Source organism: Lampris incognitus, chromosome 11, assembly GCF_029633865.1.
Source record: "Lampris incognitus isolate fLamInc1 chromosome 11, fLamInc1.hap2, whole genome shotgun sequence".
In the NCBI taxonomy this organism is placed as follows: domain Eukaryota; kingdom Metazoa; phylum Chordata; class Actinopteri; order Lampriformes; family Lampridae; genus Lampris; species Lampris incognitus.
The window spans coordinates 48,654,045-48,670,300 of record NC_079221.1 but is presented as its reverse complement, the minus strand read 5'-3'; the positions used below and the strand labels follow the sequence as shown (position 1 = coordinate 48,670,300).

Here is a 16,256-nt window from a genome sequence, read left to right as displayed (position 1 = left end):
CACCGCCTCCTGGATCAGTCTGCACCCTGGCAGTGGACTGACGCACATGAAAAAGCTTACACTGCTGCAAAACAACTGCTTCAGGCTGATGGCGTGCTCACGCACTATGATGAAACAAAGCCATTAGCCGTTGTTTGTGACGCTTCGCCTTATGGCTTGGGGGTGCTGCTCTTCCATATGGAGTCTGATGGCCGGGAGGCTCCCATCGTCTTTGCCTCGAGGACACTATCCTCCACTGAAAGAAATTATGCTCAAATAGATAAGGAGGCCTTGGCGGTCATTTTTGCAGTCAAAAAATTTCACCAGTACCTTGCTGGTCGCCACTTTGTGGTTTTTACTGACCACAAACCTCTTTTGGGCCTGCTACACCACTCAAAGCCCATGCCACCTGTCCTGTCCCCACGCATGCTACGCTGGAGTGTTCTTCTTGGGGCCTACGATTACGAATTGTGCTACCGCTCTGGCGAACAGCTAGCAAATGCTGATGCCCTCAGTCGCTTACCACTGCCCGCTGGTATGCGTGAGACCCCTCCACCCATGGAGGTGCTTTTACTGGAATTGGCGCCTGAAGCCCCACTGAATGCAAAACACATTGCCGCCCTTACTCGGAAGGATCCAGTTCTGTCTCAGGTGCTGCGCTGGGTCCTGCATGGCTGGCCAGTGGATACACCCGACAGCCGTTTCAAGCCGTTTTTCACCTGGCGTCATGAACTGTCCGCACACAAGGACTGCCTATTATGGGGGAGTCGTGTAGTTATTCCTAACCTGGCGAGGGAGGAGGTACTAGCCATGCTGCATGATGCACACCCAGCCATTGTGCATATGAAGGGCCTGGGGAGGAGTTATGCCTGGTGGCCAGGTATGGATTTAGCAATAGAACAGACAGTAAAATCCTGTGAAACGTGTCAGAGAACTCGTCATGCACCACCAACAGCACAGCTGCACCCTTGGGAGTGGACAACTAAGAAATGGTCCCGGCTACACATCGACTTTGCTGGTCCATTCCAGGGGAAGACATTTCTCATAATTGTGGACTCACACTCTAAGTGGTTAGAGGTTGCCATGGTGAGTTCAATGTCCTCCTCTGCAGCGATCAGCACACTGAGGCTCCTCTTTGCAACTCACGGGTTACCAGATGTCATTGTTTCTGACAACGGTGCAGCCTTCACATCGGAAGAATTCAAAGAGTTTGCCAGACGGAATGGCATCAGAGCAGTGACTACGGCCCCTTACCATCCTCGTTCAAATGGCCAAGCAGAACGTATGGTCCAGACAACCAAGGAGGCCCTGTCTAGGATCACTATCGGTGACTGGCAGACACGCCTGGCTAGGTTTCTGCTGTCACAACATGTGACTCCCAATTTAGCAACAGGAAAGAGCCCTGCCGAGCTTCTCATGAACCGGCGTCTTACCACGGCCTTTGATCGCCTTCATCCTGACTATGAAAATGAGATGCACCTCAAGCAGGAAGTGAGTACAGAAAAGCTGCAAGGCCCAAACAGATGTTTTAGGCCTCAGGACACTGTGTACATGAGGAGCTACACTGGGGGACCCAAATGGGTCCCTGGTGTGATAGCCGATCCTACTGGCCCAGTTTCATATAGAGTGCAGACTCCTGATGGGCAAATGCATCGACGCCACATGGATCAGCTGCATGGTAGAGCGACTGCATGCATGGATGTGGTCGCTGGAGAATCCATTGTTCCTGGTGAGTAGTCACCTGAAGATGGGCGGCGCGAGTCTACCTCGTCTGAAACGCCACGACCAGAGACCAGCGGGTCTGTTGAAGATCCCTCTGGTCCTGTGTCCATTCCTGTGCCCACTACCCCTCTACAGCGTCCGGCAAGAGACCAGCACCATCCATGCCACTTGGCGGATTTTGTTGACTGGGGGAAATGGGTGTAATGTATTGGGACTTATGTTAATGCGCATGCTCTCTGGTTAGTCTTTGGTGGGGGGCTCTCGCGAGACGAGACCAGGAAGTAATGTTAAGTATGAGCCGGACTGGAAGAAACGCAGATGTAGCCTGATGGCTGAGTATCCTAAATTTGCTAAGTTCTAAGTAAAGAGTTCGTTTACAACCAATGTCTCTCTCATCTCTAAGTCGAATCTTACAGAATGATATAGGGATAGTGAATCAGGGAGTGCGGTGGATTAGCAAGGAGGAATTGAGGACATCTATGAAGAGGATGAAGAGTGGAAAGGCAGTTGGTCCTGATGACATACCTGTGGATGCATGGAGATGTTTAGGAGAGATGATGGTGGAGTTTTTAACTAGACTGTTTAACACAATATTGGAAAGTGAGAGGATACCTGAGGAGTGGAGAAGAAGCATACTGGTACCGATTTTCAAGAATAAGGGCGATGTGCAGAATTGTAGCAACTACAGAGGTATAAAGTTGGTCAGCCACAGCATGAAGCCTTGGGAAAGAGTAATAGAAGCTAGATTAAGAGGAGAGGTGACAATTAGCGAGCAGCAGTATGGTTTCATGCCATGAAAGAGCACTACAGATGCGATGTTTGCTTTGAGAATGTTGATTGAGAAGTATAGAGAAGGCCAGAAGGAGTTACATTGTGTCTTTGTGGATTTAGAGAAAGTATATGACAGGGTGCCCAGAGAGGAGGTGTGGTATTGTATGAGGAAGTCAGGAGTTGCAGAGAAGTATGTAGGAATGGTGCAGGATATGTGTGAGTAAAGTGTGACAATGTTGAGGTGTGCATTTGGAATGTCAGATGGCCTGAAGGCGGAGGTGGGGTTACATCAAGGATCGGCTCTGAGCCCTTTCTTGTTTGCAATGGTGATGGACAGGTTGACGGACGAGATCAGGCACGAGTCTCCGTGGACTATGATGTTTGCAGATGACATTGTGATCTGTAGCGAGAGTAGGGGGCAGGTTGAGGAGAGCCTGGGGAGATGGAGGTATGCACTGGAGAGAAGAGGAATGAAAGTCAGTAGGAGCAAGACATAATACCTATGCGTGAACGAGAGGAAGGACAGTGGAATGGTGAGGATGCAAGGAGTAGAGGTGACAAAGGCATATGAGTTTAAATACTTGGGGTCAACTGTCAAAGTAACGGGGAGTGCAGAAGAGAGGTGAAGAAGAGAGTGTAGGCAGGGTGTAGTGGTTGGGGAAGAGTGTCAGGAGTGATTTGCGACAGAAGCGTACCAGCAAGAGTTTGGGAAGGTTTACAAGATGGTTGTGAGACCAGCGACTATGTTATATGGTTTGGAGACAGTGGACTGACGAAAAGACAGGAGGTGGAGCTGGAGGTGGCAGAGTTGAAGATGCTAAGATTTTCATTGGGAGTGATGAAGAAGGACAGAATTAGGAACGAGTATATTAGAGGAACCGCTTAGGTTGGACCGTTTGGAGACAAAGCTAGAGAGGCAAGATTGAGATGGCTTGGACATGGTGGAGGAGAGATGCTGGGTATATTGGGAGAAGGATGCTGAATATGGAGCTGCCAGGGAGGAGGAAAAGAGAAAGGCCAAAGAGGAGGTTTATGGATATGGTGAGAGAGGACATGCAGTATTCTAAAAAAAATCTTCAGGTGACGAGTGTTGGAATCTCCTTCTAGAGTATTTGAAATCATCAAGAACAATGAATAGAATTTGACAAATATTAGTATTGGTTCGTTTAATTATCTATCTATGTTTATTTGGTTCGTTTTATCTATCTAATTATGCTTATTGTATTTATTTATTTATTTTGGACCCCCCCCTCCATTTTTCTCCCCAATTGTATCGGCCAATTACCCCACTTTTCCAGGCCGTCCCGGTCCCTGCTCCTCACCCTCAGCCGATCCGCGGAGGGCTGCAGACTACCACATGCTTCCTCCGATGCATGTGGAGTCACCAGTCGTTTCTTTTCACCTGACAGTGAGGAGTCTCCCTTTCCCCCCGAAAAGTCGCCCGACCGACCAGAGCAAGCGCTAGTGCGGCGACCAGGACACATACCCACATCCGGCTTCCCACCGGCAGACACGGCTGTAAGGATGCCGACCAAGCCGGGCGCAACACGCAGATTCTTACCGGGATCCCAGTGTCGGTAGGCAACGTAATAAGCCGCTACGCTACGGTCAACCGTGTTTATTGTTTTGATTGTATGTCTTTGTTTGGTAGAATTGTTAGAGGGTAGCGCTGTAGTTCAAACCCCAGATCAGTATGTGGCAGTATTGCACCTAAAAAGCTGTTTGCCAACCATCAATAAATTCAGAAGAGAGAGAAAACGGTCTTTTCTATCCACGAACCCAAAGGGTGGCAGGCCAGCATATTTGTTGCTGATATTTTCATCACCGATCCAACAAAATGATCATCTACAAGGACATTGTCACTGGTATTGTTAGATGTTTTGTGTACACTTTGAGTTTTATCCTGTTGGATTTTCTCTGCCGTTATTTTATTTATAAGTTATACGAGAGATGGTGGGGCCTCACTCGTGTATCGATGTGCCTCTTGAAGTAGAGGCCCTGTCGCGCTTAAGCTAATCACATAACCAGGTGAACAACTAACTACTCCAATGTCGCTAACCAGAAACTCATAACCAGCGAAATAAGTTTATGGTTAACCGTAGCTCTCTTGCGAAATAACTACAACCAGGTCAAATTATGTCTAGATTAGCATTAGCTAGTTTAAAAACATGCTGCTATACCGGTGTAGCGTTTCAATGTGCACATTTGTGTTTAATTCATCCTTTATCATGTAAGAGCGCAGACAACATTCTTTATAGAGAGATTGTCAAATAACGAACATAGTTGTCAGTGGAGTATGAGCCATTTGTAATTTTTATGAATGTAGGAACTGTACTGACGCGAGTTGATGCTAATTAGAGAACGCTACCACGTCCTGTAGCAGGGCTCTGCTGCCTAAAGCCATGAATTCGCGTGGTATCGCCGTCGTCCTCTGTCCGGCTGCTTGTCAGTGTTTTACTATTTTTTACCCGTCAGTTAAATCGTAACTTACGTTTTGTTTAGCTCAACGTTAGTTTGATTACACAATGTTAACAATGTAAAGTTTACAATGTAAAATTTTTAAATGTTTGCCTTTCAGCCTTCTCAAACTTTTATTTATCTCAACAAACAATTGTTTCAAACGACCGGCTTTCACAGCAGGGATGGATCGTACGTTTCCGGAAACCCCCAAACTCCAACTGTCTTTCTTCTCCACTGCCCAGTTAGTAACTTGAAAAGTAGTGTTGCGGCCTCATTTGGACGAACGGGATTGGCTCTATTGACTCGGAACGTCAATCACACACGCGCGCGCATATATATATATATATATATATATTCACACGGGACTCATTTGTACCCGTGTCACCCGGATGACGCCAACTTAACCATTTCTGACCTTATAACTTTTAACCTTAACCCAGATCATATTCCTGGCCTTAACCTTAACTGTTGACCCTAATCTTAACCAACCGTTGACCCTTATATTGATCGAATGTTAACCCCCACGTAAACTAGCGTAATATTAAGATCTTTATATATATAAGATCTTAATAATCTTAATTATGCATCTGTATTGATATATATTATGTAATACAGATGCAGGAATTTTTTCTTAATACGTAGCAGTGAGAAAGTGCTCAACAAATAAGGAACCAAGTAATCCATTATGGGTGGATTATATATAGTAAAATAAATGGATATTCCCCCCTCCCCATTTCATGCGGGACTCCCTATTTGTACCCATGTCACCCGGATGACGCCAACTTAACCATTTCTGACCTTATAACGTTTAACCTTAACCCAGACCATATTCCTGGCCTTAACCTTAACTGTTGACCCTAATCTTAACCAAACGTTGACCCTTATCTTGATCAAATGTTAACCCCCACGTAAACTAGTGATTCTCCATTTCACGCATTGTAGGCCAGTTTCACATTGCCTTCTATCCCACTATGTCTTTGGCCACGATTATTCACATTGTGTATGTATCGCTTGCAAGTATGGCTTTGCCTAGCCCGAACTGAACATGATCTGTTTACTTAGACTTGTGTCCACTTTGACAAGTTGATTGCTTGTGGGCTTTAACCGGCCTGGTAGGAAGTAGGAGACAAAATTAAGATCCAAGGGCAATTATTGCAATAAACTTGACCTTGTTTGTCCAAGTATTATGGCAGATGGTGCCATGAACATCACCCTCATTGGCATAAAATTAATCAAACTTTAACTGTTGTCCCACTCCTTTCTCCATACCTCACGTTTATTTCGAATTGAAAGATGGCACAATTACCAACTGCATCCAATACAAAGTCAGTTGATGTGATCCAGTTGTGTTGCAAATTATGTTCAATGGGCTCTTTCTCAGTAAAGCCAGGCTGGTGAACGATTAAATGGCATGGTATCACCTTCATACTGTATTTGGCAGCTTGTGGGTTTATTTAACAGTTTTGTTCAACTCGTCAAGTTAAATTACACAACCTAAGGTTTCATATTTAACTTTTTCAGCTAAGTAATAGTTTATCTTAGCACACAGTTGTATAAAAGGATCAGCTTTCACAGTGGTTGCAGTCTACAGACAAGGCAGTACCACAGCCTCATTTGGTTGAATGTGAATGACTCTTGCGACATTAACACTGCACACTTTGTCTTGAGTTAAAACTTAATAACTTTTCACCCTTTTCCCACACCACCAGCCAGCTCTGTGCTACCTCCAATTCCACAGTACCTTTGGCTACAATTATTCACATTCCATAGGAAATGAATGGAGGCAAACTGGTCGCTTGTTGAATCACTTACCAGTGTGGCTTTGCCATAACCGTTTTTAACGCCATGCTGATGACTGTTCTTATGTAGCCTTTTAGCCATCAGTAAATGTGACACACTTCAAAGAAAAACGGTGAGGATCGTTGCTTAACTGTCAGGCTCAGGTGCAAACACTTGCATACCAGCAAGCGTATGTCCTTATTTCAATAAAACTAAAAATTAAGTAAGTTTTGCTTGTAAATTCTTTAGTATTCCTAAAATTTCCAGTGTGTCGCACTAAAAGAAAATGTCCATATTATTTATTTCCACGTCTCTGCTAAACTTAGCCGAATTCCAACAGTTCAGAGGGCCATTGTGTATGCTTGATGAAGCATCTAACGATTGCTGATCAAGAAGAGACCCGATTTTGCAAATTTAGCCCATGAAACAGCAACATATTTACACTCAAGACACATTAGTTGGTAAATTGTTGGACACCCATGAATTCATTCAGTTTACAAAGACCATGCTGTTGCTTCTGATGTTTTTCTACGCAGGTGATGAAATGTTCAGCGACATTTACAAAGTCAAAGAATCTTCAAATGGGATTCTCTTCGAAGTTGAAGGAAAGGTCTGTACACAAAGCAGGTATATAGTATCTTCTATATTGTGTGGCATCACATCTTAGAAATACCCAGAAAGTTGGCCTTATTTAAGATGGCAACTTGATCCTATTAGCTAACCGTGTTTTTTGTGAGGGTCAAGGCCAACATCTAGATGTGTAACTTAAGTTCACGCTCAGTGAAACCATGTTCCTTCGGTGAGCTGTTCTACTTAATCAGAATGCCCCCTTGTACCTCCATTCCATCAGTTTGTTGTATCTCCTGACCTATTAACATTGTACCCAGCATTTTTTTCTCGTCCTATTTCAACACTTTGTCTTCTTCGCTTCCTTTATTCTCACTCTGTATAACCAGATGGTCAGCCGGACAGATGAACTTGATGAATCCCTCTTTGGGTCCAATGCCTCGGCTGAGGAGCAGACTGAAGCCTGTGAGGGTGCCACAGTCAGCGGTGTGGACATAGTGCTCAACCATAAACTGCAAGAGACTGCCTTCACGAAGCAGTCGTACAAGACCTACATTAAGGAATACATGAAGCTGTGAGTATACGTTGCTGTGGTCATGTGGATGTGTGAACAAAAAAAGATGGATGGTGCGTTTGTGTGTGTTCTCCAGGATCAAGACGACTCTTGAAGAAAAAAACCCAGAGAGAGTGCAGCCCTTTGTGAAAGGAGCCCCGGACGAGATCAAAAACATCATAGCAAACTTTGCCAATTACCAGGTAACTACAAAGAAACAACTAATCAAGGTATGACTGCAGCAACAAGGATTAAATATGAACCCATTTTCAGATCAAACTGTAGATGGTAAACTGGCTGTAGTGTTTTGAAAGACTTCTAAAACAGGAATTATTCGGGGGTGCCTCATATTCGAATGGTTACAGCTCATACCAACCATCGCCTGTTTCATTCCAGCCGGGGAGCTTTGTTGTATGCCATACCCCTCTCCCATTTCCTGTCTGACTTTCACTGTAGCTGTTAATGATGCATGAGTCAGGGTTTTTTAATACCCGCACCCACCCGACCTGTTATGAGAGTTGATCTGACCCACTAAAATATGTGTTAACCACCCGAACCTGACCGGCAAACCTCCAGTGTAAACCCAGGCTATAGCAAAGTGACCAGTGTTGCACTATTTCGTTTTTGGGCTGTTTGCCCAGCATTACACACTGATTGCAAGGCATAGCCTATTGAGTATTAGCCTGTTTTTTACTTTCTCTGATTAAGTCCACCATATCGTCAGTGGCGATATGGCAGACCTCTGCTTTCTGACCAAAGAGTTTTGGCACTATAAACGAAAGCTACAGATACCACTTAAGAGAAAAATGTTCTGCGGAAGCCTCAATACTGTAAAACACATGCACTGACCAAAAGCACAATTGCAAAGCGATGATGAAGCTGCTTGCGTGCGTGCATGTGTGTGTTTGACAGAGAGGAAGAGAAGGCGGACTAGAAATGCACAACCTCGCCTATTGAGCAGAATATTTCTGTAAGTTATTTATTACTTACTCGCAACGCTGCTTTGTCACTTTTTGATCCAACCCGCCCGAACCTGGGATATTTTCTAGTAAGCCTGACCATGGGTTGGGCGGGTTGTGGGTCGACCCACGCATCACTAGTAGCTGTCCAGTAAAGAATGCCCAAAAAAAACCAGGATTTTTCCCAAGTTTTGCTCTAAACTTGAGGTTTTAAATATTATACAGTCCCTCGGTTTTATATTTATACTTCAATCAAAGATTAACTGAAAATCTTGCAGATTGCTTGAAGATAAAATTCAATTTTTGTAATTTTCCCATTGTAAACTTAAACAGTACTCCAATATTAGTGAATATACTTGCGAAAATTATTAGATAAACTAGATTTGCCAATTGGCTAAAAGATTTACAGTGTAATATAGTTTGAATTGAAACTTTATATTTGAATGTCTCCATGCATGCACAATCATCCAGGTAAGAAAATCACAGAAAGTTGACTCGGTTCATCTGGACACGTTTATTGAGAGAGGGAAACGTTTCATCACTCATCATTTGGGGGGGGGGTACATCTGTCACCATCTTCAAATGCTGTGATGGCAACTATTTCTCAATCCTCTGTGAATAGTACACATGGCCATCAAAACTCTAGTTAATGCTCACGGCAATTTGCATATGAAATCGGTCATTATTGTACTATTGTTTATAAGGGTGGGGACACCTGCAGGCAGTTGAGACTGACGAGGTCGCTTATGCCCCTTTTCCTCTACATGGTACTGGCTCGACTCGACCTTTTTTCGTTTTCCATTACTTGAAAGTACCGGCATTTTGGCAAGTTACCACTTTTCTGGTACCACGTTTGTTGAGGTTCCAAAAAAACTGGAGCGGGTGCCAAAATCAATGCAGGCCTCTGATTGGTCAGATAAACGCGCCACTACATAATGTTGTATCACAGTGTCATCAGTGTGCACATGGGATATCACCCGGCATTTTCAAATACTGTAGCGGTCGAAGCGGAGTTATCTTAAAAGTGCATTTTGAAATTGAAAACCAGGCGTCACTATGACAACCAGCTACACCGGGGGGGGGGGGGGGTTGCTGTTACAGTAATGGAAAACGTCACGGAGTCGAGTCGAGCCGATACCATGTAGTGGAAAAGGGGCATTAGATAAGTGATGAAACGTTTCTCTCAATAAACATGTTCAGATGAACTGATTCACCTTTCTGTGATTTATATTTGAATAAAAAAATCTTTAATTATCTCACAAATTGTTGTAATTTAATCTTGTTGGTGTAATCCAGCTGAGGTACTTGTCCTGGTGTAGAGCTAGGTTAGAATAAGGAACCATATTATAACCCTGTCTGTGATTTTTAGGAAGCATTTGTGAGAGTGATTAGGGCTCAGGGACATGGACAAGCAAATATCACTATTTTTGACTATCGATAATAAAACAGTATTTTGGTGGTGACTTTTGGTGCATTTATAAGATATTTATTTACAAGAATATTTTGAAATATGATCATTAGACCCAGAAATGACAACATTTAAAGTCACTTTCGCAACAATCTAAATCCCAGATGATACCTAGCCTTATACACAATATTATGTTAAGATATTGCAGATTTGTATATCAGTTGTGTAGTTGGGTGAACACAGCAATGCTGCATGGTATTTATGTGAAGCATTGAGCATCGTGTGTATTTATTCCTGCCCAGCACTACACCATCTGATTACACCAAGTAGTCCTCCCCCATCGGGTTGAAGTTCTGTTAATCAGTAAACTGCACTGGTGTGGGAAAAAAAAATACATGGTCCTTATTCCTCCCCTCACAATACTGCCGGAACCACACCCAGAAATGCAACTTGACTGATTGATTTACTGACTCACGAGTCAGTTGCACAAGTCTGTGGGGGAAAAAGCTCCAAACACGATTCATCCCAATATTGTACTTCTGTATTATAAATGTATGATTTTGAATAGTATCTAGCGCCCCTGTTATCAGGGGTAAAGTTGATTGGTAACATAGCAGTAACTGCAATATTTTTTTTCCATAATTTAAAAATGCTTTTGTCAAGTTTCTTCTCAGTGCCTCCCCAGTAACTTGACTGTTGCAGATAATGAAGCGGTACTTATTATGCTCAGAGTAGACAGAAAAAATAAAATCAGCATGTTTTTAAAGCTAACATCAGCCACAAGTTTTTTTTTTGTCATTGCAGTATACTTTCTGCCACGTTTTGTTGTTTTGTCCATTTGAGTGAATCTTACCTGCCTTGACGAGGTAGACCTAAATCAGATTTCTACAGCTTGCTCCATCATCTGAGGCCTTGATCTGCTTTCTCAGTTCTTCACAGGGGAATCCATGAACCCAGAAGGCATGATCGGCTTGCTTGACTACCGTCCTGATGGCACCACCCCTTACATGATCTTTTTCAAGGATGGTCTGGAGGTGGAGAAATGTGTGAGTAGACCTCATCCTGAATCAATAGCTGTGTTTACATGCAGTTAAATAATCTGATAGCAGTCTGATTGATTGCTCGATTGGAAGGATGAACTTTCATATAAACACCAAAAACGGATGAGTTATCCAATTGAGCTCTTGACGATTGAAAAATCTCCTCAATGTAGAGGTGGTGTACACCTTTTGACTGTCTGTTAAGACCGACTACTTTCTTACACGATATGATTGTGTACTTTTGCACATAATCTTTTGCGTCATGCTGTCAACAAACAACAAATATGGTGGGTTGTGGTAAGAACTGCTCTGTGGAAAGGAAAGACTTCAGCAAAGTTGAGCTTACTATCAAAGCTAGGGGTTGGTATCATTCATCAAGATTTGAACAGTACTACTACTGTTAGCGATACTGCTTATTGATCCGGAACTTTTAACGGTACTCTTATCGGTTCTCATCTCATCTTATCATCAGCCGCTTCTCCGGGGTCGGGTCGCGGTGGCAGCAATCTAAGTAGGGCACTCCAGACGTTCCTCTCCCCAGCAACACCCCCCAGCTTCTCCTAGGGGATCCCAAGACGTTCCCAGGCCAGATTGAACATGTAGTCCCTCCACTGAATTCTGGGTCTCCCCCAGGGTCTCCTCCCAGTTGAACGTGCCCAGAAAACCTCAAAAGGAAGACACCCAGGAGGCATCCTAATCAGATGCCCGAACCACCTCAACTGGCTCCTTTGGATGCGGAGGAGCAGCGGCTCTACTCTGACCACCCCCTGGATGTCTGAGCTCCTCATCCTATCTCTAAGGCTGAGCCCAGACACCCTACGAAGGAAACTCATTTCAGCCACTTGTGGTTGCGATCAAAACCTTTTGGTCACTACCCAAAGCTCATAACCATAGGTGAGGGATGGAATGAAGATTGGCTGGTAAATTGATCGCTTTACCTTCTGGCTCAGCTCACTCTTCATCACAGTGGTCCAGTACAACATCTGCATTACTGCTGATGCTGCACCAATCTGCCTGTCAATCTCCTGCTCCATTCTACCCTCACTCGTGAACAACATCTTATCGGTTCTTTTTTTATTTAAGAGAAAACCCCAAACAAATGAAGAACAGAGTTAACATTGCTTCATTTTCTCATGTCTGGACAGAACTTTTAATCACTAACCCATGTTTGTATAATTAAGTTAACTGTGTGTGGGTTCTAGGCTGCTAGCATGCATAACGTACTTGAGGTGGATGGATTAACGAGAGATGAACTATGAGCTAGACAATCAAACTGTATTTCCCCGTCTGTATTTGAAGCACTTTCACTAGATGTTTCGAAAGATTGCTTTAATTTCCACCCTTACATGCAAAAGACCTGTTGCACTTGTGGCAACGAGCATTGTCAGCATCAACTATAGTGACGTATAACCAGACTTTTTACCTTTTGGTTCTCTCCGCTGTTGTCACTGCATGTGTGTGTCTGAGAGGTAAAGAGAGCCCCATCCCTCGGCTCGCACATATGACAGGATTTGATCTCTTCTGGACTGGGAATAGCGAAAATGTATCATAGACAAATGTCTTAATGTTATTGCAAATTAGAAACGGAGTTGGTGAGATAAACAGTGCAAGATAACGTTTTCATCCGTCCATCCATGATCCGAACCGCTTATCCTGCTCACAGGGTCGCGGGGATGCTGGAGCCTATCCCAGCAGTCATTGGGCGGCAGGCAGGGAGACACCCTGGAAAGGCTGCCAGGCCATCACACAGGGCCGACACACACACACACACACACACACACACACACACACACACACACACACACACACACACACACACACACACATTCATACCTAGGGACAATTTAGTATGGCTGATTCACCTGACCTACATGTCTTTGGACTGTGGGAGGAAGCCAGAGCACCCGGAGGAAACCCACGCTGACACGGGGAGAATATGCAAACTCCACACAGAGAATGACCTGGGACAACCCCCAAGGTTGGACTACCCCGGGCCTCGAACCCAGAACGTTCTTGCTGTGAGGTGACCATGCCGTGCCACCCAATTTAACATTTATGTACCCTAAATACATAGGATTTTTTTAAAAAGTTATATTTCTCCAATACCAATAGCAGAAACTTTAACATCGGAGCTCATCAATACTATGGTCTTTTAATTAGCACAGGTGTCCGTTTAATGCCAGGCTTCGGTACCCATCTCTAATCACAGCCCATTTCTCTGTTAAACAATTAGAGGAAGTAGAGGTGCACTTCCTTGCAAAACAATTTGCAATATGAATATGTGGATTTGAAGTGACCTTGGTATGTCTACTTCTGTATTGACAGGACTCATTATGGTCACGTGACACTATATGCCACTCTTGGCATACACATATATATTCAGACTACAAACATTGCACTCGTGTGTATGCTTGTATGCTTTGAATGGATTGCCACGTGTAGTGTACGTATAAAACTGTTCACTTGGACTCTTCAGTCGGACAGAAGAAAGACTCTCCACATCAGCATGGCTAATGAAGCTTGTATCTAGTCGTACAATGTTTTTTTTTCTTTACATTTGTTAGCACCTGTCAAGATTCAGGTCTGTTCAAAACTGTTGATACCTCAGTCTTTTGCCATAGTAACTAACAGTTATAACTCTTAATAAATTCCATGAGAAACGTAATATTTTTACTCAGATCTGATATTTGTACAACCTATGAGGGACCAAATTTTATGTTAACTAAACATGAAGTGTAATTTGAGCAGTTAAAGATGTTTTAAGATGTTGCTCCGATATATAAGCTGGAGCATATTGAGAAGTGTCTGATGTGGTGTCCTTGAGGATTTTAGTTTAAGTAGTCGTCTACTCTGATGCTTGTTTCTAAATCCTTGCAGTACTCCTAGAGTTGGTGGGTTAATTTATTTAACACAAAAAGAGGAGTTACTTTGTCTTTAAGGACCATATGTTTTACTGAATGATGTCCTGTATCCATCTTTTTTTCTTCTAGTAATGACCTGGAACCACATCTGCTGTTTGATTGTCTGCTGCTTCTGAATGGACCCAAAAGCCCAACTGGAAACCCAAATGATCCTTCTGCATCCCAAGAATGGAGACATTCTTTTACAGTCCATCATGTATTTGCATATTGTGGCCCTCATTTCCAGAGACCGGCTGAAGATATGTGATGAATTGATGAGTTCATTTTCACAATTTGTTTTTGGGATACATTTCCTGAGGTTGGCCTAATGTCAGGAAAGTGAAATATCTAATTGCAGAATGAGGTCCAGCACTTTTGCATTTCTGTCAACAGTGCTCCACCTCGCTGATTTTGATTTTTTTTTTTTTGTCAGGACACTTAACAATTCTTGATTAGGTTGGCTGTTTCAGACCTCCTTTTGCTTGCAATGTATATCAGTTGAAATTGTGACAATAAAATCTGGTTACAACATTTGCATGTTACGCTCTTCTTCTATGAATAAGTAGTTTGTAATACTCCCAAGGCAAGCAGTCAATACACCTAAAGGGGAATAACAAAGAGTTTGTCTTGATGCACGATCAATAATCCAGGTAAGGAAATAACAAAGTTGAATTGGTTCATTTGAAACGTTTCATCATCCATCCAAGTGACCTCTTGTCTCAACTGACTGCAGGTATCCCTGCAGTCAGTTCACTCTTTTTTCCAAACCTCAAGTCTGAGGGACCCCATGTTGTGATAAGTTTGCCATGGGTATCATTAACAGCTGTCAGAGGAACCGTAGGGTCAGCTAAAGCTATGCACGAAAGATATGGGGCCGTTGCCACACAGTGCTTGCAAAAGGATTTCCTTGGTATGGGGTTTTTAATCATGCCTCTTTTAGAACATTGAGGAAAAAGAATAATAGCAAAGAGATTTGAGGCCAAAACTGAGAATGTTAAAGCATGAGCCACTAGAAAGTGATAAGTGGACAAAGAAAATTGAGTTTGAAATTGTGGGGAAAAAGGAGACAATGGAGTGAGAACTGAAAAGTTGAAGTGTTTATTTCCTTGAATATGCATGAAATGTGTGAGGGAATGATGCGGGCAACACCCAAGGTACAGGAGATAATGGGCCAGTCCATTTTACAACACCATTTTGTGAACGTGGGGGAGTTTGACTACAAATGGCCACACAATGACCCCTTTGAAAATATCATCTCTAGGTACGTCATGAGCTAATATTTCATCTTGTCACAATCAATTGATTCTCAACCCCTAACAGTAGCACAGCGTTCTACTACCACTGTCAGCATCCATCAGGAGCAGTGGAGGTCCAAGAGGACCTTCTCCACAGCTGGCCACTGGAGCTCCTTCGGTGGGCAATTTCAACTGCAACAAAGGCATTCAACAAAGGAGGAAAAATCCCTTCAGGTGGCAGAGGTAACTGCAGGAGGATTATTAGTTGTGTCTGACAGCAAGGGAGCTGCTTCAGCGCCACCTCCTGGCCACATAACCATCTACAACCATTAGATATGAAGAGTACATAACACTAGGGCTGACTTGGCTGTGTCCAATATAATATGCTATAATAATAATAATAATGGATGCTATAATAATATTACATCTAAATTCTCTGACGTTAAATATGATGTACCTCAGGGCCTGGTTCTTGGCCCTCTATTTTTGTCTCTTTATATTTCACCTCTTGGCCAAATTATACGCAGTCATTGAATAAATGTCCATTGCCATGTGGATGATAGTCAGCTGTATGTGGCTGAGGATCATACTCAAATGACTCATTTAAAGGCCTGCTTTGCTGCTGTGCTTGGCTGTTCTGCTGTTGTCATGGCCCTGTGGCCTGTCCAGGGTGTCTCCCCGCCTGCCCCTTAATGACTGCTGGGATAGGCTCCAGCATCCCCGCAACCTTGAGAGCAGGATAAGCGGTTTGGATAATGGATGGATGGATAATTGAATTAATTGTTCGACTGTGTGACATTATCTGGTCGTCACACAGTTGACCAATTCATTTTATTCAGTGATACAAATGGAAAGTGTGAAGAAGTTAAGAAACACATTAATA

The 16,256-nt window shown here is 43.3% G+C and overlaps 1 protein-coding gene across 3 annotated transcripts; it reads left to right on the top strand.

The window, feature by feature from the left end:
* Positions 1–4,223: 4,223 nt before the first annotated feature.
* Positions 4,224–14,669, top strand: LOC130120487 (translationally-controlled tumor protein homolog). 3 transcript variants are annotated; one of them, XR_008810974.1, is made up of 7 exons: positions 4,224–4,337; positions 7,248–7,321; positions 7,668–7,852; positions 7,929–8,034; positions 8,744–8,801; positions 11,128–11,244; positions 14,229–14,669. XR_008810974.1 is itself a non-coding variant. In XM_056289042.1 (6 exons), exons 1-6 carry the CDS (start codon positions 4,310–4,312, stop codon positions 14,229–14,231), a joined length of 513 nt encoding a protein of 170 aa, XP_056145017.1. In that variant the 5' UTR covers positions 4,224–4,309; the 3' UTR covers positions 14,232–14,669. The 3 variants fall into 3 exon arrangements, 2 of the variants coding, with proteins under 2 accessions (XP_056145017.1, XP_056145018.1); XM_056289042.1 differs by lacking the exon at positions 8,744–8,801; XM_056289043.1 differs by lacking the exon at positions 8,744–8,801 and having other exon boundaries at positions 4,289–4,337; positions 7,248–7,338.
* Positions 14,670–16,256: the final 1,587 nt, after the last annotated feature.

Excerpts from the sequence above, each read along its gene's own strand:
- LOC130120487 (XM_056289042.1), top strand. The coding sequence starts at position 4,310 with ATGATCATCTACAAGGACATTGTCACTG. Across the intron at positions 7,853-7,928 it reads ATTAAGGAATACATGAAGCT|GATCAAGACGACTCTTGAAG; the intron begins GTGAGTATACGT and ends TGTGTTCTCCAG. Across the intron at positions 8,035-11,127 it reads CAAACTTTGCCAATTACCAG|TTCTTCACAGGGGAATCCAT; the intron begins GTAACTACAAAG and ends CTGCTTTCTCAG.